Source organism: Anguilla anguilla, chromosome 13, assembly GCF_013347855.1.
Source record: "Anguilla anguilla isolate fAngAng1 chromosome 13, fAngAng1.pri, whole genome shotgun sequence".
Taxonomy (NCBI): domain Eukaryota; kingdom Metazoa; phylum Chordata; class Actinopteri; order Anguilliformes; family Anguillidae; genus Anguilla; species Anguilla anguilla.
In genome coordinates, this window is record NC_049213.1 from 26,304,483 (window position 1) to 26,328,001 (window position 23,519).

Here is a 23,519-nt window from a genome sequence, read left to right on the forward strand (position 1 = left end):
GGGCTTCCTAATGGCAAAAAGGAGATTTAAAAAATGTTCAAACAAAGCTTTTGTTTTTCTGACATTCTTGCACCACTAACCACAACACTTCTTCAGCTTCGCTGTAAAATGAAATATGAGATCTTTCTCTCAAACGGGCAAATGTGCCTGACAGCACGAATGTCCGTTGACTTGTATGGCCAGAGGGGACTTGCAGAGGTGGTCTCGGGCAATATGAACGGACATGCAATATGTCAGCCTTTCAATTCTCCTCCCCCTGATGGTCCCAAGCCAGCCTGGCGGCGACTACGCCTGGGACGAGACAGCCCCGCCCAGCTACGGCACAAACTCACGCCACTCTGGAGCATCTCTTGGATAAACACTACGAGGGAAAAGGGTTTTTTTTTTCTTTTTTGCTTTTTTGTATTCTGTCCTGCAGCCTGGAATATCCAATGACCTGATTTCTCTTGTGGTTTCCAGCACAAAAACACAGTGATCCACACAGCCGGCTGGTCATCCGGTGTGTGCTGGGAACAGCGTGCAGCAGTGCCCTATCAGCACACTGGCCCTGGAGGGGTGGGAGGGAGCGTCGTTACAGGGAGCATCGTTACAGGGCCTGACATCAGAGGGGAGCCAAGACACAGAGAGATTTTTAAAGGAAGATTCTGTCAATCTGTCAGGGGCCAAGGCGGTGAGCTTGTCAAAAGCCATCAGACAGAGGACTCTAGATGTCTCTGCTGTGGATACTCAGCACTCACACAGAGGACCAATGAAAGCCTGACAAAGGCAATAAATAAGCCATGCTCTCCGGTGACAACACCATTCACTGTTCTGAATACAAGCCCATGAAGAACAAAATGAAAAATAAAACACAAAAAATGAAACCCTTAATTTTCCATTCGTATTTTAAACTGATTCACTGCATTCACAAGCAATGGAGCATACAAACTTATTTGTATGCATCTCATTTTTTAAAAACTATTACTCGCAGTGATTTGTTATGCATCATATAATTTCCATTCCATTTCATGTCATATCTGTTTTATAATTTGCACTATGTCTCTGTAATGCACTCTGTGGAACATTCTGTTACAAGTCATTTGTTAAGAGTGTTGTGTAAAAATTTTTTAAAAAAGATTGCTCTGAAACAGATATTTTCTATTTTACTTTCATTTTCTTTAGCCATATAATTTCTTTCACCTGTATAGCAAATTAGCAGTAAAAGAGCAATTGATAGCTACCAATATAATGAAAAAAGTATCTAATGGTGACGTTTATCTGATCAATGAGATGTGCCATAAAAAAGGCGAGGTAATATGGTTTTAAACACCCCAGCATATTAAAACTGGACAGCAGTTTGTTCTTTATTTTTCCCGAAGTGTTGACTCCAATAAAGGTTATTCACCAAATTAGCTCCTGCTTGTGTAATCTTTAATTTGGGTCAGAATGGTACAGAATGGTGTTCCGCTTGGAAGTGGGAGATAATTTAATTAGCTGTATTTTATAACCTTCTAGCAGTAGTCTAGCAGTCTCTAAATGCAATGTTTCATAAAGAGATGAATAAACAGCCCCTGCAGACACCAGTTATTGGCTAGTAAACATCACTAATGCAAAATGTCAGGTATGCCCGCAAGTTCAGTGGGTTAACCTACAGTCAACCAAGCTAGTATTGCAGTGTGATATTATTACCTCAGTTACCAGGTAATTAGCTAATAAGCCATGCTAACTGTCTCAGAACACAGAGTGTACTTCTTAGGTTGAAGTCATGCGTCCGGTTTGACACTGCAAGCTAGTTAGAAAGTGTCTAATATTGTAGTGATTATGAATTGCAGAGCTCATCATTTCAGCCAATTTGGCAACCATTTTGAGCTAAGTTGTGGCCTTTCTCTATGCGCAGTTTTCATAAGAAACATGAAACTAAAACAAACGTTTCGGTGTACACTACTACTACAGTTCTGATTTGTGATTCTAAATGTCTTTTCTCAAGTAAGCAATTAAATACATTAAGTCAATTGCTTGGAACACATGCACTATAGACTATACAGATTGTATTGGGAGCTTCCTTTCCATTATAGCCCATAAATCAATAACATAGAAAAAAAAAAAGAATATCCCATATCACTTCAACTTGTTTACAATCAAAGATGAGGATGCCCGGAGAGGGGCACACTCATCAGTTTGGCAAAGGCTTATCAGAGAATGACATGCCCCACACACACACACACCAGTGTTTCCCACACATCCGTTTTACTTGGGTGGGTTGCTCAAACACTTGGAGACCCAACTTTTACCATTTTCTATTTTTTACCCATCTGAGGAAACCACCATCCTCGATCAATTAACTACCAATCTCCCCTCACTATTTCTGGTTATTATTGTTCAAGGGCACTAGCTTATCAATTTAGCATATTCTACCCCCACCCCCTTGCCGGTCTGCAATCGCAAAACCCAACTTTTTTTTACAAGCACAGACTAGGTAAAGCTTTCTCCTTTTATGCATATTGTTTAATTATTCTCTGAATTCTATATTGGCAGCAATGCAGCACACTTTTAACATAATCAGTTCTAATGCACAGTGAAGTTGTTATGGCCACTCATCAGAGAGATGAAAATGCATTTATGCATTTATTCAGTAGATGTAATGGAGGGGAGGTGGGGGTAACCCAATAAATAAATGTTAAAGGTGGTACCATTTGCATTTGTTTGTCAAATATATTATATATAAATTATTTAATATATTTTATTAAAATTTATTATAATATATGTAATGGACCATTTTTACATACGCCATCCTCCCATCTGAACGACACAAGGTCACTACGTGATGAGGTGGTCGTTTTATTTCTTATTTTGCTTTTGTTTGAAGAATAAAATTATTGACAAGGACAGCACCGCAGAACAGGGGCATTGTGCTGTGACACTCATTTCAGTGATCTGGAATGGTTACGTAACCATAACAACGTCAGTAATACAATCATCATTATTCTGTAGCTTTACAATATATAAAGCTGGGAACAGTATCCCGGCACAGGAGCACCATAGCGTCTGATGGCTGTCACGTTGATCAGGCACTGATCATCAGAACTGATCAACAAATCACCTATTATATAGCAGAATATTATAGTTATCAATGACTGTGCATTGTACACTTGCATTTCTGAGGTATAATGAAGGAATGACCATTTTGCTGAAATGATTTCAGGTCATTTTAGTGTGTTTTCATTTAGTACCTCAGGACGACTGGAAAAAATGCTGCTAATTATGAATTTTAATAGGATTAGTAGGATCTTGTAATCAACTATTCACAACGTTGTTGTAATGAATTAATCCTGAAGGGAACTGTTTAATCAAAATGTGTTATTCATGTTTTTAAAGGATTTACATGTTCCTGATGAGGTTGCCTCTTTTCTATGAGAAATTCAAATGCAATAGAAGCAGATATGTTTGGCCTGATATGAAACACATAATCCTTCACTCATGTTTGACCTTGAGTACGTCTCTGGCACTGCAAAGCAATGCTACTGTAACATGTTTACAGGGATTGTTTTTTTTTCGTTTGTTTTTTCCCCCAAAACTAGCAGATTAACTATTCAGGTGTTTATCAGATGGCATTTTGGAAACCTTTTTGACAAAGATAAAACGATCCCCCCCCATACATTGTTTGCATCATTTAGGACACATTTCTGGACCCTGGAGGACTGCAAGTGACACGCCTTATTCAATGTTAAAAGAACGGTAGGGTCAACTTGACCTCGAGCAAAAATGTGATACCATGTCCCCTTTCAACTGACCAAAGCCACACAAAGAAGCGTATTGTTGATAGTCAACCATCATGACACTATTCACACTGGTAGCTTCCTGAATCAATCAATAAATAAATAAATAAATAAATAAATGAACAAATGAATGAATGAATAAATAAATAATCTAGGCCTAAAGAATGTAACCACTACTGCCTAGTGATATAAGAGATTATACATAGCCTTACGTAAATCGGTATAGCGTATATGAAAACAGACATAAGGTGGTATTGAAATGAAGGAACGAATGTCACATATCCACAGTTCAAAACATAACTGGATGTCAGCAGCTGTCACTGTTATATTCTGAACTATGAAGTGAAATGCAGTCTGGATTTTAAATTCCCATTTTTGTATACCAAAATACAATACAGACTTCAGAGTGAAAAGTATATTTCACATTCAAAAAGAAGAGGGAAATGTAGTTTTCTCTTGAGAGCCACTGACTGGATTAAAATCCCCCAGAACAGAAAAAAAGGTCCAATAGCAAATCAATTGATCTGGTTAGTGCGTAAAACATATGCAAATTCAGATACTTTGATGTTTGCCGCATATGTGAATGCAAACAGTCATACACAACAGTTTCTATAATAAAAGATGCTGCTCTGCTGATAACACGGGCAGGCTTACGGATTCAGCTGCATAATAAGCTATGGCAACAATTCAACCCTACATTTGCATAAAGCAAACAAACTAAATGACAATGCGGATTTACAGCAACAAAGAATAAGAGCAGGCATTAAACGTATTGTGCAGGATTTCAGAGAATTATCGGACTAAATTTGCAGCAGCTGAATTATAATTTCAGCAGCAGAAGTCATTTTTGTCCCGTAACAGCAAATTATATGAGCTGCCACTTAAACACATCATAAATAGCACATGCATATTACACATACAGTATGTGTTCTCACACACACACACACACACAGGTAATTAATTTTTAATAATTGTTTTTGTCATTTGTTGTCTGACTTACAATGTAATGCTCACATCTCACAGCTCACAGAAAACTGACTGCATGGAGCAGGTATGAAGGACAGTGCAGTGAATAAAAATAACTGGTTTTATTAAAGGCTTAAGATTTACCAGTAACCACCACAAAAACAAAAATACAACTCAACAAATAATTTACAAACTTCAAACACATGTGGAAGTTGCGAATATACAAATCATCAGCATCAAATTGCTGCTCACCTCAGAGGCTGTAACACAGGCAACCCAGGTATATGAACCCCAGAAATGCAGGTGACCTTCGACCTTTATAGTGGCCTGAGGTCCAGTCTGTTCCATGGGCACAGCCATGATAAATTTTGGTCAACTGCACACACATACAGATCAAATACCATGGAAAATACAATTTTATTTTTGTCTTATTTCAAAACATAATCTATAAATGTCATTGCCAAATTACTGTCTCCCACAACATTTACGTAATGCTGTTTAATCCATAACATAAACTTTTTAAAGAGACTGGTCTGGGACACCCAACTCAACCTATGAACTTTACATATACTTCACTATACAACAGCTAGTAAGCAGACAAGTATACTATAATCACACATACAGAATAAATAATTTTCCACATTAACAGTTCCAATTACTCTACCCTGAGCCCTACTTTTTTCCAAAAAAAAGGTAAATGCTCAAACTAAGTTACCTTCAGTTCTAAAGGCATTATACTCATGTTATCTACATAAATTGACCTATGGAATATGTGAAACCACAAATTAATTTTCACTCTTCCTGTGACTGATATATAGTTTATATTAGTCTTTCACAACAGATACAATAGATAAGGTTCAGAGGACAGGCCTCAGTGAACATTAATTGAACATTAAGTTCATTTCAAGCAAATAGCATTATTATTTTCAATCAGAAGCATGTGGGGAACTTGACAAAGGTATAATTTTATGGTCAAATAGAAGTGTTTTTGGTTTGGAAATGTTTTTTGATTGAACTCTGAAAGCCACTGATTAGGAGCTCTGTGTACTGGGGGGGTCTCTTGAGTTTAATCCCAATCTGCCACCCTCTAGGGCTGAATTTCAATCTGAAAAGGATCCCTGCAGCATGTTGTTGCCACTCGCCAAAGCAGGCTGCCCTTCTCTCAGCTCGCGTGCCCTTTTAGGCCCTGTCGTTTTAGCACTTCACTAGAAAAGCAATAAAGTGCAGAAACATAGAATCCACCACGAGGGAAGTCATACTTCAGCTGTCCAGCTACCTTTCTCAGCCCAAAATGTATGCAAATATTGCTTAGATATCATACAGCCTAAGATGGAAAACACCTACCCAGTAGTAATAGTAGTACTAGTAATAGGAATGAAGGACAAAATGCATTTCAACATGTTACTGACTGCAGCTACTGGACCCGAGAGGATAAAACAGCTTTAATCAAAAAGACAAAAACAGAAAAGCATCTGGGCTAGCTAGATCAATTCAAGTTGAGTTTGGCCATTAACAGTAGAAACTTACTGTAACTTTGCTCTGGTGCTGAACAGGCAATATAATAGAAAGCTTTACAATGGGTCAAGACATTGACCTTAAAATGGCAGACTAGGAATCTTAACCACAATATAAAATATGAAACATTCTTTGCAAATAATAAAAATATGTGATTGGCAGCATTTCGCTAATAGATAGGCACCATGCATTAAATCAGTGGCAGTTAGCCTTCCTGACACAAAACAGTGCATGAGACAAATCTAAATTAAATGTTGATGCTTCCAGCAATTAATAAACCATAGCACTATAAATCATTTACATGCATTAATGAATCTTGGCTGGACTGAGACAGGGAAAAGGAGACAATCTTACAACACCTGGCACATCACACCTTTGCATGTGGAGGTTCATTACCTCAACATCACAACAAGTCGAATTGTTTCACAACAAGCTTAATTGTCACCAGTCAGGACAGATCTATTTTCTATTCATTTTTAACAGCTCATGCAAAAATGAATTCGTCTTTTTAGCGACCGCATGCAACATATGCGGGCAGCAGTGTAGCATAATGGGTAATGAGCTGGTCTTGTAACCTAAAGGTCACAGGTTCGATTCCCAGGTAGGACATTGCCGTTGTACCCTTGAGCAAAGTACTTAACCTGCATTGCTTCTGATATCCTGCTGTATAAATGGATGCAATGCTATGTAAAAAGTTGTGTAAATCGCTCTGGATAAGAGCATCTGCTAATTGCCTGTAATGTAATGTAACAGTCTGGGTGAATAACACCTTGCTGAAATAATGTCATCAACACAATGATATTGTGACATGGCTGTTTCAGTGGCCTTTAAATGAATGTGAAGAATCAATACCCTTCAACAATGTTAAAAGCAGTCTTTTAAATCATATCACATCATATGAAAAATACTGACACTAGTTCTATGGTAAGTAAAGTGTGTGTGTGTGTGAATTGAAAGACAGAGACACAGAGAGAGTAAGAGGAAACAAAACCAGGGCCTGGACCTAACACACTTCATCCGGCCGACCAATGGTGTAACTTCATATCTCGGTCGACCAATGGGGTAACTTCATCACTCACTCAGTCACTCAGTCACAGATATCGCGTTTGTAGGGCTGGGCCCGCTGTTGCTGTCCAGCCAAAAAGACAGACAGAAAGAAAGAAAGAAAAGGAGAGAGAAAAAAACAGAGGCTTTGATCTGGGGGAGCAATCACCCATGAAACCTATTGCAGGTAATGCTCAAGAGCAATTCCGCTACACAGAGAGGCAAGCAAACAAAGAACTATTCTTATTCATCTACCACTATGCACACTCATACATGAAACCCAGGCTTGGCATTAACACCCGCCACTGGCCAAATGTGGGTAGAATTTGGCAGTGGCATGTAACTCAGTCACTCTTACTAGTCACTTCAGCAGGAGCAATTTCTATGAAGAAAATGTAGTTTACAAAATCTGAAATAGTTAAGTCAATTTGTAGTGATACTATATGAATACTACAACTCCCATGAGCACTGTGTGCACACTATGTGCTCATCCCATTGGTCATCCACTTTGCTCCCACTCGCTCTCACTTCCTCAGTGGAAGAGGGAAGCATCTACCAAAATCCAACAGCCGAATACAGTGGCACATACAAACGTGTGTATACCTATACTCATTACAGCTTCAAAGATTTCATTTAGAGCACAGATTCAGATTCTCCTGTTTTGAAAACAGAGAAGTGACAATAAACCTCATTTACGAAACATGCATACGATCACATTCGATCGTAAATTGTGTGTAGGAATGTTTCCTAGAACATTTCAGCATTCATCTTTTTTCTTTTTTTATCTGTATTTGTTTATGTCTGTTTCCTTATGCTAATCACATGAACAGGATTGCGGATAAAATTCATTAAGTCACCAATCATCATACACCTGGGGTATGCACAAAAACAAAGGTCTGCACACGTGTTCTGAATCCCATAGTGGTTCTTCATATGAACATTTATAATAACAAATGTAAGTATAATTTAAGGAAAGTTTTGTGAATGAGGCCCAATGACTGTAGCATCAAACAGATAACAACAATGGTTTGGTAAAGCAGCATGAACTTGGACTACAGACAGTTCTGTGACTTGGACAGATGGATGTCCATGATTTCAAAGTCACTTTAGTTTATTCAGTGCTTCAAAAAAGAAAAGAAGAAAGCAGGCTTGTCACAGTGGCCATGAAAATAACATTGAAATAACACTGCCACTACACTTTGTGTGCATTCTTGCCCACAAAGCCAAGAATGCACTGTATTATTCAAAAAGAGAATAGGCACATTATTCAAAAAACCAGAGCAGAATGTATGCAATTGTATTCAAGCTTTGTTTGTTTGTTGACCAATCAGATTAACAGACTAAGTATTGGGCATTTTGACATAGTAAAATAAAAGGAAATGGCAAAATTGACAGTGATACATGATTGCTCCTCTTCAGTATTGCCTGCACTCACTGCAGTGTTCATTATAAAACATCTGTTTTAATATATGTTCTATCCCTGGTTTAATATAGGTTTCATATCTGTTTTAATATAGGCTTTATACATAAAATCAAATCATGCTTTGTTTTGTCATGAAATTGTACTTCTCCTGAAACTTTTCTGCCATAAACATCTGTTTATATAGCCTTTTCATAAGGTCATCACGCACTTCCCTCAGACCAAGCTGTTGCTGAGCAACCAGAGGCTGTTGTGATGCTCCATTGAGCACACAATGTTCCAGTGGCTGGCAAGAGAAACAAGAAAGCAACGTCTTACCTGGACCTGATTTAGACCAGAATGGCTGTCAGTTCACCCTCTCGCCTGGCATCAGCACGCACAAATTCACTGCCTGAGTCATAACAGGCCTTCGGAAAAAATAATATATAAGGAAAGAAGGATACGTCCAGGGACCACTGGTTTTCGATTTACCAGTGCAAAGGACAATTCCGTCTGAAGAAACACCGCTGATGCCTTGATGATGTGCTGGCCAAAACGAAATGTGGATGTGTTCATATTTCCGGGCACTGAAAGAAATAAGATAAGTCAAATGATTGTTACTTACTGTGGTTTGAGTTTGATGGTAGCTAAGGCTTTCCTAAATAGGCATCAACCACATCCTGAAATAATGTTTCCGCAAATAGGTGAACATCCTTTAAACAGGGGATGAAACACAGGGGAGACAGTAAACATATTCCACAATATCCAGCAGAACACATTTTCTGTGATCATCGAGAGAGAAAACTCAAGTCCTTCTTGATGTTGAGCTGCCGGCTTCACAGTTGGACAGTCCCCCAGCTAAGCTGTGCAGTCATTGCCTTGTAATACTTTACTTGTGAAATTGCCACAGACAGATTTCATGTGCAGCTGTCATAGATTAGTAGTCGTCACAGTACTCGTAGTACTCAAAATCTGGTAGTATGGAAAAGTACTGAAATCTTTAACAGAAACCCATTTTGAACATATTTGAGTAAGCTTGGACTTATGACAAAAATACAGGCTTTGAATGCATGCCATTAACCAAAAAAGTAAACAAAATTATCCCATTTCATGTCTCATTTTGGGAAGATGATCATCTATTATCATCCAAATTAGAAGATGCCAGGGATATTAACAGGGTCTCTGTGATTATGTCACATCCAACCAAAATACGCTCTTTATAAAATATACACACGATCCCTAGCAGCAACATTAATTACTGCAGCTACAGAGCTTTTTAACAGGCTATCTTCACAGAGAATATTTTAAAGGACTGATCCTGAGGAGAATATGCAATGCTCTGAATGCTTAAGGACAGCGTTTTGATTACAGATGTGATGGGTTAAAGGGCTTGAGTCTGAAAGGCGCAGCATCTGAATGCAAATGTTGGATACAGAAAAGTATGAAAATTAAGTCTCAATCGCATCAAAACCAATTTTTAAAAAATATTTCTCCATGTTGCTTGGCAAACATAATTTACAACATCTTATGCATTGAATTAAACAAATTCACAGTTCCTGTACATAGTTCACAGTTTGTCATTGCAATAATTCTGAGGCATTTGCTTTATCAAGGGTAGTACATGCTCAATACCATTATTGCACCCATGAATAACCCTCTCTATATATACATATATCTTCCTGAGACCCAGCAATTCATTTGTGCACCCGATAGGGGACATGAGTCTTTGGTCTTAATTTCAAGAACACTGCAAGGGACATTGCATAAAAATTAAATGAATAATATTTTTTAAAATATTTTCACTGAAAAAATTAAAAACTTCTACTTTTTTTCTCAAGAGGTTATAGTCTGATGCGCATCTGGATGGGTGAGGAACAGGCAAAAATAATTATTGTCAGATGCAAACAAAAAGAAAATACTTCCTTGTTTTCCTATTCCTGTTATATTTACATATTACCAAACCATATTGCCATGACCAATTTCTCTGGATTGTGCATGACTTGTAGAGGGTGAGGCAAATTAATTATGGTAATGAAGGTAAATTGAGCCTATATGATTGCATTGTCAGATTGAGGGTCTAGGTACAGAACATTGCAGCTGAAACTTCAGGGTAATGAGGGACCATTTTCCCTCTCCCTCATGCACAACATTCTCACTGTGCCTCTGTCCTCATATTGCATCAATTTGGCTACTTTGGTTAGCTTGCAGAGCAGAACCCTGGCTGGATTTGGACAGAGTCCCAGAAGACCCGTAAACACAGAGAACGCCAGCTGTCTCAGACATTAACATTCTGAATGGAACCCAGCTATTCCACAATTAAAAATTAAGAATAGAGCAATTACTTTATTTTGCATAGTGACAGCCCAATTAATGTTCATTACGCCCTTTTTCATCAGGCAGAATTTCTTAAGCAAAAGTTATATCAGCCTCTTGATCAGAAATATGAGAGAGAGAGAGAGAGAGAGAGAGAGAGAGAGAGACCGAGAGAGCTCACCTAAAACTGAAGCGTTTCATCAAGAATAGTGCTGAGTTCACTGTGCATCTGGTTCACGTGTGCTATCTTAAAGCTTTCCCAAAACATTCTGACAAAGTTTGAGGAATAACTGTTAAAAAATACATGAAAATGTTTTTCGTTTTTGAGATACCATTTACATTTACAGCACCTACCCATTGCAATTGAAGCTAGAGATAAATGTTTATACATTTGTCGGTTCATTCCACTCTATACACAAAACTTTCCAGGAGGTGACATGTTGAATCCTTATCTTACCTTGAATACACAGATTGAAAGGCTATGGTGCAATCATTGAAATACAGGAGGCTGTGTTCAACCTGTGATACATATTTTCCCTCTAGATGATATAAACCTATAAACCTGAATGCGATGTCTTGTGTAAAGGTTTAATTTAATCTGAAAATTCATTCTAAAAATAATCAGCAGAAAAATCAACCTCCATCGACTTCAAATTTTAAACTTTGTGTCTGAGATTATTGGCATTGACATGTGATACCACACATGGTTATTTGAAATTGAATGCACGATTGAAATTGTGATTGCGAAAAGGGAGGGGGACTTCTGACAGGTGTACTGTGATCACAAACTGGGGTGGTGTGGCAGGGTTGGGGGGTGGGGGGGTTTATGTTTGAAAATGTTTGTGAACCAGTGCAAGAGGTGCGAGATCCACAGAAATCCTGGAATGCAGCCAATCCAAATCCGGCACAAATTCAGTACTATAAATGTACACAATCTAAAATAAACCAATGTTTAATCTGTCATGATATATTAAAATGGTAGCACTGACAAGACCGCATCCATGCACTGATAACCGCAGATGTAAACGGCACAATGCCACGTGGCCGTGTGTCTGCACACAGGAACATTAACACCCACTGTTGGATCAAGAGGGACACAGGTGGCAAAGTTCTGTCAAAATGTCAGAGCTTAAACATGCACAACAATAGTATCTGCCTGTCTGTCTGCCATTCTATTATCAGTCTAATATCTATCAATAACAGTTGTTGAAAAAGACCAAATCTATTGACACATTTGTAAATGGATCAATTTGCATCATGAATTGGACATTTAATAATTCAATTAATACATAATAGATACAAATTCATGTACATTTCATGATGTATATAAATGCAATTATAATTATGTTGACAAATGAGTTAACGGTTTACAAATGTCATATAAACAATCTTATGAGTTGATAATAACTGCTTACAAGTGCATGAGAAGTCAATTATAAATGCTTTATGAATTGAAAACATACTGTTATCAATAGGCTTATAATGAGCTTATAAATCATGAATGCATTTCTTATAAATATATTTACTGATATGTAACTATTTACTGAGCCCACTAACAGTATATAACAAAGTAATAATAAATAATGGGTTGTAATCTATTTGTTGATGCTTATGAATACATTATTATGCGGGGTTATTATAAAGCATTACCCTAAATTCATATAACTATGAATTTTACACAGGGCGAACATAAAAAACAATGGTTTTTGTGGGTACATATAAACAAGATGTGGTAAAATTCCATGTATCTATCCATCCATTTACTATACTGCTTACTCCTGGTCAGGGTTGCAGGGAGCTGGAGCCTATATACCAGTGTGTATTTGGTGGGGGTGGCCAGGATGCGAACATGGTACCTTCTTGCTATGAGGAGACAATGGTATTCCCTGCACCACTGGACCTAATAATCTTGTTAGCTGAACAACATAATAGGAGTTCAGAAAACTTATGGTGGCAGTGTCTACATAAAAGATTTGTCATTACAGCTTAGAATTTGTCATTCAAAGAAATTAAGCCAACTTAAATAATGCATTGCAATCAGTTATTTACAATTTTGTAGTTGGAGGAGCCTTATTATTTTTTACAGTGCAGTATAAGTCAATACAATAATAACACACACCATTAGCTGTCCCCATGCCCACTCCCGGTAACACAAAGGCATCCAACTGTTTGCTTCCTCTCTGAAGGTTACAAAGGTACTGTTTGTGAGAGACAACTTAAATATACACAAAGAAAGCAGGATTAAGAAACTGAAAGCCTATCTCTGGGAGAGCAGAGTACAGCATGCGGCTGAAAGAGGCCCCTGTGCCTTCAGTTTCTCTCCCAGAGTTCCTAAAATATACTCAGGCATGACGCTCTGGACAAAGGCAGGGTGAGCCCATTACAAAATCATCTGGGGCCTGCATCACAAAAGCTACAGGCTCGGGCAGTCACACTTACAACCTTGAGCAGTTTAAAAGAGGACCATGATATCATAATCTAAATTGCTTTTCACAAAGCAACTCAACACACAGTCATGTTCAGCCGCAGATACTGCAAAGGTTGCAGGTACTTACAAGACTACTATTATTATTATTATTATTATTATTATTATTATTATTATTACTATTATTACAACTATTGTTCGGATCCATTGTGAATCTATACATTCCTATTCCTAGAAATGATTAAATCCAGAACTTACCCACTTTAAATCACAATGCAAGATAAATCATAATTTTCTATAGTGACACACTCTTGCTCCAATTACAATTATTTCACAATTATGTTCAGTTTAAACTTTCATATTATGGTAACAGTATTTAATTTCTCATCATAAAATAGACAAGTTTAAAAATGCTAAATGGTCCAGAGAGGTAAAATTCTACTTCATAAAATGAATAATTGATACAATACTACAGTAAGTCAACAACAAGATCAATCAGTGCAAGTACTTTTTTTAGTCATGTCATACTGTATTGCACAAGCTCACATTTTAGCTGTGTGGTCATTTTCAGAATGCATTGCCATTATCGGTATAATTGATTCTTACTAAACCATAACAACATGTTGAATGCACATTTTATGTCTTATATTTCTAATAGTTACTATTTCACTTTTATAACAATAATTACAAAGGCCACCAATGCACAAGGTTGTTATACTAAATGAATTCATGGTCATTAAAATTCAAAGCACACTCAGTCAAGGAATAAAAAAGGTAAATATATTTTTGTAATCATTAAAACACCCAAACCCTCACACATATAGAGATTCAACACCAGCAATACTAACTCACACAAAGAGACTGGGTAACCCTTCAACCTCTTCATTCACACCTGCCAGTCTGGGTATCATAATTGGCCCTAATTATCGAATATTCCTTATAAATAAAATGTTAAATGAGGAGCTCAGTGGCTGAAAACAGAATTAATGTACTTGGAGTGGTTTGAAGAACCCACTGGCAATAATTTTGCTCTAATGCCCAGTTCCTCTTGAAAAGAGCCAATAAGGCCTCTTCCTAATGATCAACAACATTTCCTTCAGTGCAGACTGAAGAGACAGATGATGCAAGACCTATCTGACACAATCCATTTAAAGTAACTAAGAAAAACTTGTTGAGCACAAAGGCTAATCACATCATCTTGTGATCATCTTGAATAGAAGTGCATCTGAAAGCTTAGGTTTTTATCTGAGTGAGTGCTATTTTATTTAAGTCAGTGCTGCTAGATGTTGCATTTATCCTTTTTGTGACAAAGTTCAATGTTATTAAATGAAAGCTTGTTAACATCAAGTCAACCCCTGGTTACAACTGCGAGCACCATTTATCAGGGAGAGTAAAAATAATCAATCAGAAGCAAAAGCAAATGAAGTTGTGTGGTTTTCACCTGTAAAATAGGTCCTAATTATCATGAAAGAGTGAAGTGCAATGTTCAATAAAAATCCACTGTCACCATTGTGTTTGCATGGAGAACATCTGTCATCCTCAGTGGTCTGTGAACTACTCAACCTCTCTCAATTCTATAGTGAATGCACTTCAGCATAATGAAATTCAGGAAAAAAAGAGAAGAGGAACCGGAGAAACAGAAACAGTGAAGCTATAGGATGCAGACATGATTAAGAAAAGAATAAATGATGACGAAGTATAATCTGATCGTTTACAAACCAAAGACTTGGGTATATTATCTCCAACTCTGCCTAAATTCTGCAAAGGAATCTTAGATTCAATTTTCTGATCAGCAGGAGCTCAACAGTAAACCTGTCTGACACAGAGTTATCATCCTCCCATCTACAGCACAGCCCTGAACACTATGATTTAAAAAATGAAAGAGCTAGTCTTGTTACAATGAGGACCAGTACAGTGTGCTCAGACAAAAACAGGCGTGATTATTTCTATAAACTACAGTGTGGCACAGTATAAATTTATCTACAAGACACATACCGATCATGACCAAAGATAAGAAACCAATAAGGTCATGATCTATTATGACAACCACCTCCCAAGGGCAATCACTTTGTCTATAAACCTTGTGTTATTCTGGAAACGGTAAATCTGTATGGGTTTTGGTTTGGACAAGTAGGTATTTGTCCTTATTACTGACTTACAAATAAATGCATCAGTTTTTTCCTCAGAGATTGGAGAGTTAATTTTGGTGATTGCTGAAAGTACCAAATATTGTATGACTAAAGGAAAAAACACTTATGTTTGCTTGTAAGTCAGAGCTTAGCACAAATGTTATTTGAATCCATGCTGTTGCGACTGTTAGCAGCATTGATGCTGATTCAAATATGTTGCTGCTTGTAGGTGGAGAGGAAAGAAATACTTACACCGAGCAGTCTTCCCACATGAATCATGTCACCAGAAGAAGAATAGTAGGAGGACAGTGAACAGCAGATCAAAGGTGGATGAAACTTTGAAACTGGCATACATTTATTTAATTATTTGTTTATTTATTTAGCCATATAAAGTAATTGAGAAAGTAAATAAAAGAAAATAGACACAAAAGCCTAGCTTGTGACAAGAGTCTGATTGACTTTCTTGGTTTCCTAAGTACTGTGCAGATAAGCTGCTTAGCCCAATCAGAGAATTACAAACAGAAACACCACGGAAAGGCAAATCTGTGCTAAATGAGCAGTGGGTCTTTACCAGAGAGCCACTCTCTTCCAAGCATTCCTTAGTTTCCTAACAGCTCCTTAAAGTTCACTCCACACAAACCTTAACTCAGTGTCCCCAGCTATTCACTCCAAGCTCTGCTGAAACACAGAAATTCAGAACTTCAGCTGTGCTTTTCCAAATACTCCTGGGGTGGCTGTAATCATGAAAGTGTCTTGTTTCATCTCTGTCACCCTGAACGCTTACCCCTGTTTTCTTGGTAAAAACGGAGCATGCATGCAATTCGGAAGGACTTCAATGTTTTTACAACTCAGCTATCGTTGGTGTACTTCATTTTTCAATGTGTGTGCATGTACTTGATAGGAACCACATGCTTCCTGTGTCTGTGGCATGATCTCCCCTTGAGTAAGAATAGTGCTTGCACCTTGTTCACGCTTCCAAAACAAATTTTTTATTGTGTGTTATCATTTAAATCTATGAGGATCTTCATCAGGTCCGTGGAAGACAATACACTCATAAGCACACTTACAGTGCATCCACAGAGGACACAGCCTCAGTCTAACCAGCAAGTGTACAACAGGTTGTAATGGTTATATTTTCTGACAGCTGGATGTTATGTTTAGTAATAGTTCATGTCTTTCTGTGTCTGTTTGTCTATTTCCTGTGAAAAAACATTGTTACTTTGTTTCAGAGCCTGAACAGGCTATCTAGAAAATTATTTTATTTCAGTGTTGAATTATGTAAATGAGTTCAAAACATGTTATTTATGTCAATGGAATCAGCCTATTGCAGCAGACACCTCTGGAAAGAATACGTACAATACAGTACTGTATGTGCAACATCCTATTTGAGCGAGTACATAAATCATTATCATAATGTGCAGTGTCAGCACACTATCTCCAGGAAAGGCATTAGCAGTGGAAATTACATTAGGTGGACAAGGATCCACTGAGAAAGGGCAACTAAACGAGCACAGAAAAGATTAAGCCTCTGGCCAAATAGCCATATCAACATCTCTGGTGCTCCCTGGGGAGTTTTGTTGACCCATTGATTATTTTGTCACCATAACCTTTGCTGTGATTGAGGATTGTTGGATACTTTATGCGTGTACATCTGCACACAAAAAAGCAAACTTAAATTCCTCTCCCTGCAGTCATATTCATTAAAAAATGCAATGGTTACATTTAAAACCAGACAGCCATCTGTCATGGCCTACAGATCCATGGCAGAAACAATAGTGCCTCTCATTCATCAAGTAAGTAATGGGAGAGAACAATTTTTGTTGACTTGAACATTGAGCTTTGAGATGTAACATATGTTTGGAGAACACAGCATAATTGATTACAGTAAATGAAATGAGATTCCGTGTGAAGAGACAAAAAACTGACCTTTTTAACCCATCAGTCATTGTAGGACCTTGTATGAACTACAGATACAGTTACATAAAAGATCAGAAATAAGAAAATGACTTATGAGGGAAAAAGGCATTGAGAAATGATTACATTCACTATTGACACAAGCCATGTTCTGCACTTGCTTTCTGTCCATGTGATCAAAACAATGTTTTATCTTGCACTAAAAAATAGGTTCAGAATAAAAATACAATCATCTTTTTTACTGGTTACCAGAATCTAATATTAGTCTTCCTTGAATTTAGTTCATGTTTATTTAATTTCAAAGACTAAAGACTAAGTAAAAAAACTGTAGAATGGTAGCATTTGCATTTCTTGCAGAGTGAAGGGTATATCACACTGCACTGAATCCAGGCCAATATTGCCCCCAGCCGTGCACTAAATTTGTCTCTGCTGCATAAAAACAAGGCAGAGTTAAAGGTCAAACGACCACCCACGCTAAGTAAAATACCGAATATAAAGCTTAAATATCTGAAAAAAAATTTATTTAAGCAAAGCAAGAAAGGAAATGGGGAATCAGTAATCTGAAAGTTTTTGCGTAGTCACAACTCAGTAAAAAAAAAAAACTGATGGTCATTCAGGATAACATGTTCTGTATTATTGGTTTTACACTGTAGTATTACTGTACTATTACAGATCAAATTTAGTTTCTCAAATAGAGGGATGTGCAGTGAATCAAAAGTTAATTGTGATTAGCATGTTTTCCCCCAAGGTAATTAACACCAGTTATACCATAAGTTAGATCAATCTATGAATCATGTAATGCCCAGAGAGTGCCTCGTTTTAACAAAATATCGGTTCACTCATTGAAATTCTATCATTTTCACACTTGCTGCATATTATTAAATCTTGCTGTAAATTGGAAAGTTCTGAAAAAGTTGCTGGTATACATTAGGAGATATACATATTCAATCTACTCATTATCATACTGTCCCCAGAAATTCACAGAAGTGAGGTGATTTTGGAAAGAGCTGAACATTCTAAATCCAAAAGCAAATCCCACATCAGCTACACCTGTGCCTTCAATGTCATTTTCTCAGTCTGCAGATTAAAGTATTAAAGAAGGAATATCCATCAATCAAATCCTTCACCCAAGAGTGTAAAAAAAGAGCTCAAAAGGTTTTTTTTTCTAGCTCAAAACATTTAAAAAGATCACAGTCTAGTTAAACAGAATATATATATATATATATATATATATATATATATACCAAAAAAATTTGATTTCTAACAATTCACAAAGCATAGAGTCTCAGCTTTTATTAAACTGTATATTTAAAAACGGTATTGAAGAATAATTTGAAAGACCTCAAGAATTTGGTGGACATTTTATTTGGCTCTATCTGAATGCTGATAGGATGATATTGTAACAGTTGGTTTGCTAGCAGTTTATGACAAAAATGCTCATTGTCCACATTTGTTTGCGAGTCAGACTGTTGATGCACATAATTTGAAACCGTGATTAAGCTTTTTCTTGTACAGCTTCATAGCTGGATATATATGAAGAAAAAATACAGAACTGTCAGTGAGTCAGATATAAGTATTAAGCCAAGCTGTTGTGTGTGTGTGTGTGTGTGTGTGTGTGTGTGTGTGTATATATATATATATATATATACAACAAAAATATAAATCACCAAAAATTGTTTATTTCCCAATACTTGCATTTATCTGCACACACATACATTGTGTGCTGTCCATACCTGGAAATGTTATACACTTATTGGCCTCACATTTCTTTCATTCGACACAAAGTCACAAAGATGGGGGAAATTAATCCGAAAAAGCTATTGCAGAGACCTACTCCTTCCAGGCAATATCTGTTGCATTCAAAAGCCATCTTTCAGTGAGAGAAATGCAATGGAAAATGATTAATCACCCTTGACATTAGAATTTAGAATGCCCTTCATGCAAATCTGCTACTCTTACCATCGTTTGTATTTTGCTGCCAAAGTGGGAATTAGAATTGCAAAATATCATAGAGATACAAGGAAATTACACACAGAAGGGTTTCAGTGAAGGGGAGAAAAGGGAATGAAGTATGTACAGTGGAACACGGATATAATAGGTTTGTATTGTGGTATCTTGTCTGTCTCTCTTAAGACCTCTTACAACATGATTAATTAAAACATGTGCTTCAAGCCAATTTTTCATTTAGGAATACCATTTTCAAAATGCTCTGGCCCACTCGTTGACTATGAAGCAAAATGTACTTTATTGTCTTTACTCGTTTCCCCTGTAAAGTGTCTTTGTGACAGTGCCTCTGTAAAAAGCACTATATAAATAAAATTGAACTGAATCATTTGAATAAACAATGTTCTGTGAAGTGGATAGAATAAATATTAGTATATCACAGAGAGACAGAGAAAAATGCTTTTGTAATGAGTGTAGAATCAGAGGATTTATTTTATATAATAAATATAATTAGGCATACTGCTAGAGGCCACATATGAAGTAGAATTTAAAACTAAAAACATAGACAGACCAACACACACACACACACACACACACAAAATCACATTTTGATGTAAGGCTACGAGGTAGTTCATAATCTCTAGATGGATGGCTCAATACACATCATTAAACAAAATGGGTCATCCTTAATCCACCGGATCACATATCATCATGATCAATGAAGTTCCCATTCCCAGAATAACCATTTCTTTACTGGGAATTTGCTTTACTAACTACAATTAGCTGTCAAGCCTCAACTTGTTTGAACTAATAAAAAGGTTTTTATTGTCACAACAAAAGACAATGATTGGGCCAAAGCAGTGAGTTACTGGAAGCATATGGTAGCTGCACCCATTTTTTGTTCTATGATACCTCATTATTCCAAAACTCGGGCAGAATGTTCTCTGGAGACCAAGAGGGCAAAGTGTGATTGGCCACAGTGTCCCTGAGAGAGGGAGGGTGTCACTCAGCATGGCACCCAGTGCATTGCTCAATGCACCCTCCAGCTGTTTGGACAGTTGCAATCTGCCTGTGCCAGTTGTGCCAGCTGTGAGGTTCTCTGGCACAGAAACTGAGGTAGTTCAGCTGGTAGATTATAGAATAGAAAAGATGTGGTCAGGTGACCTCACTGATACCTGATGACAAACATGCTAGGTTGTGCCCACCTGAATTGTTGTACAGATATGATGGGAAAATTTGATTTCCAAATTGTGGGAGAAATGGGAGAGGTCTAGCCTATCACTAAGTGGTTATTTGTTACGGGTGTGAGTTCTGTGGCCATCCTTGTTGGGAATTAAACTCAAAATATCACAGTCCCAGGGACATTTCATAGATGTAAATAGGTAAATATTAACATCAGGAAGCACAGAAAATCTGTCATCTCTCTTAAATGGAAAAGCTCAAATGGATTGTACACAAATACATGTAATGTGATCTAAAAATCAGCAATAAGCTCTAAGCCTCGACTGTTGTTCCACATGAACAGTCATAGAGAGTCAACTTCCAAGTTTATATCCATTGGAGAAGGTGGAACACTTAGAGACCCAAACCAACAGCCCAGCACTGCTACCACGGCCCCAACAGACCTCCGATATGAATCCTCTGAACAACTGCATTACTGAAAGCGTAGGTGCCTACATCAAAGCACAACAGGCTTACTTAATCAGCCAAAATAGATATTCTTAAGCCCAAACCCACTAATTAGAGGAATTGTATGTCCATAACTGCTGAAATGCATGTTAGCAGTGCCTTTAAGAATACTTGATCATTAAGTATAATATTGAACAATCTCATGAAAAAAATGCTGCTTTAATCATGATGCATAACAATGTATAAAAGACCTTTAAGACCTGTGGAATTATATTACAGCTTTACACCTTCCATTTAATTATATTTCATTCATTCATTATGGTGAAATATATTCTGTACACTAAGTGTGTGTCATAAAAATAGTTTTTAGGTATGTCCTTCTCTGACTTTGAGCATGTGCCCCTCAAAAGGTCTCTGCATGGCTCTGCTTTGCCTCACATGACAGAATTCCCAAGCTCAGTTTTCAGTGCTTCCACATCTAAATTTTCTTAAAATCCATTGTTTAAGTTTAAAATCCAACGTCTTATGCCTTTGTATGGAAATTATGCCACAAGCTGCTCTGCACACACAGTACAAATTCCGGAGATGGGAAAATAAACTTCTAGTGTAATATTTCCTGATCGGAGCAGAGCGACACCGGTCTCACAGGACTGGCAGATTCAGCGTCCTGTGAGCTGACTGCAGATGGAAAGTGTCTTTTTCTCCTCACACATCAACAACACAAATCCCCTGGTTATCTGCACAGCAGTGCAATGCCCGGATCTGTCACAGTCAATGCCAAAGCCAAAATACAGAGAGCTATAATTCATTCCCAAATTATACCTGGCCTGGTAAATCATTTATCAGATGCTGAAAAGAGGCCAATTACCATCTGAATTTACAGCAGTGGCTGGCAGGAGAGTGCTTCTGACAGTAGAGATGACACTCTGTGGTAAAAGGTGGCCAGGGTCAGCCTTCAGTCAGGTACCTGCTGGATAAGATCATGCCTCTTCTGTGCATTCATTAGTCTGGAATCGGCGTGTACACAGAAACACATTTCATCTCTGATGCAGTGGTTCCAAATAAAAGCGGGGAAGGAAGCTTTGCCGGGACATCTCCCCGTCGCATGACAGCCATCGCAGAGAGGTACATTTGTAAAAAAGGTGGCGCTCTTTTGCCATGCCAGCCTCTTCTGATCTTCCCCCAACAGCCTCTCGCAGGGAAAAAACAAACACAGCTTTTCAACACATGCTAGTGCTGACAACAGCAGTGAGATGAAATACAGACACTGCAATTGGAAGCAGACTCAAAATAAAGGGAAAAGGTAATTGCAGATCGACCTTCCAATTCAACCAGAGGAACCAAAGCGCTCAGTAAATACTGCATTCAAAAATATAACAATGAATTTGCTGCGTGTGGGCAACAAAATCTGTTAAGAATTTTAGAATGCGTTATGTTGCTGAAGCTGTACATTTTTCTTGACACAGCATTGGCCAAGGTAACATTGACTGCTTGCTTTGTGTCTTTAAAGGTTTATTGTGACATACATCTGTACACAGGAATGTATTTGAATATAAGTCTTCACTGAAATAATCATATCTTCATAGTTCCTGAAATGAACGAAAATCATATAAAAGATCAGAAATGGCAAATTTCCAAAAAAGGTATTTCGTCTAAAAAGACAATGGGCACACTGAGCCTGTACTTTATACGGATTTCCATTTGTGTATAATGTATATCTGCTACAAGCATGCATGTGTGTGCAAAATGCTATGGTAACTTATGGAATTGCTTCCATGGTAACGACTGGTCTTGGGAGTATCAGGAGTGCGCGCCTTAGAGTCTTGTAATTCAATATGGCTTGCTGTTTCCATCACAGTGAGATCAGCTTATGCAGACCAGTGCCTGATGGCTAGACAGCAGACCCAATGAAATACAAGCAATCCTGAACTGTCAGTCAGGACTAAAAAGCATTTAAAGGATTTTCACAAAACTCAAATGACAATAACAATGCTTGAGCATACATTAGAGGTATCAAAATATGTGGACCACATCTTTGAGGATAATCATATGGAACTATGGTGTGTCAGACAAGCAAGGATTAATTAAAAGTATGTTTATTTTCTGAATCCAGTGGTTCCAACAGTCAATGCCCTTGTAAAAATGTTTCAGCACTCTGAATACTGAACACAAGTGGTACATCCGCTTCTTAACAAACCAGACGATATCAGTAGACAGGCATTGGTTAAATCACATGAGTTGCAATCCTCACCATAAGGCAAAGTATTTTCCGTGTAACAAAACCAAATAGCACTGCCGTGGTTTCTGCTTTAAACTGGAACTGCTCCGAAAATTGTAGACTTCACTTCACAGCCTCAACAACCATTTGCCTATATAGACATTTTTCAATCAGTTATTTCAGTTAAATGCCTCAGATTGCATTCAAACCTAAAAGGAATATGGATCTTTGTGCCGCACGTAGCCACGCAGGGTCTGTGACCCCAATA

At 37.6% G+C, this 23,519-nt stretch overlaps 1 protein-coding gene across 7 annotated transcripts in view; it reads right to left on the bottom strand.

The window, feature by feature from the left end:
- fhit (fragile histidine triad diadenosine triphosphatase) overlaps positions 1 to 23,519 on the bottom strand; it is a 212,879-nt gene that overhangs the window by 129,409 nt on the left and 59,951 nt on the right. For all 7 annotated transcript variants that reach the window (XM_035389364.1, XM_035389367.1, XM_035389370.1 and 4 more), the window contains one exon: positions 9,144 to 9,266. In XM_035389364.1, the coding sequence (XP_035245255.1) occupies positions 9,144 to 9,266 (123 nt within the window). The remainder of the gene's footprint in view (positions 1 to 9,143; positions 9,267 to 23,519) is intronic.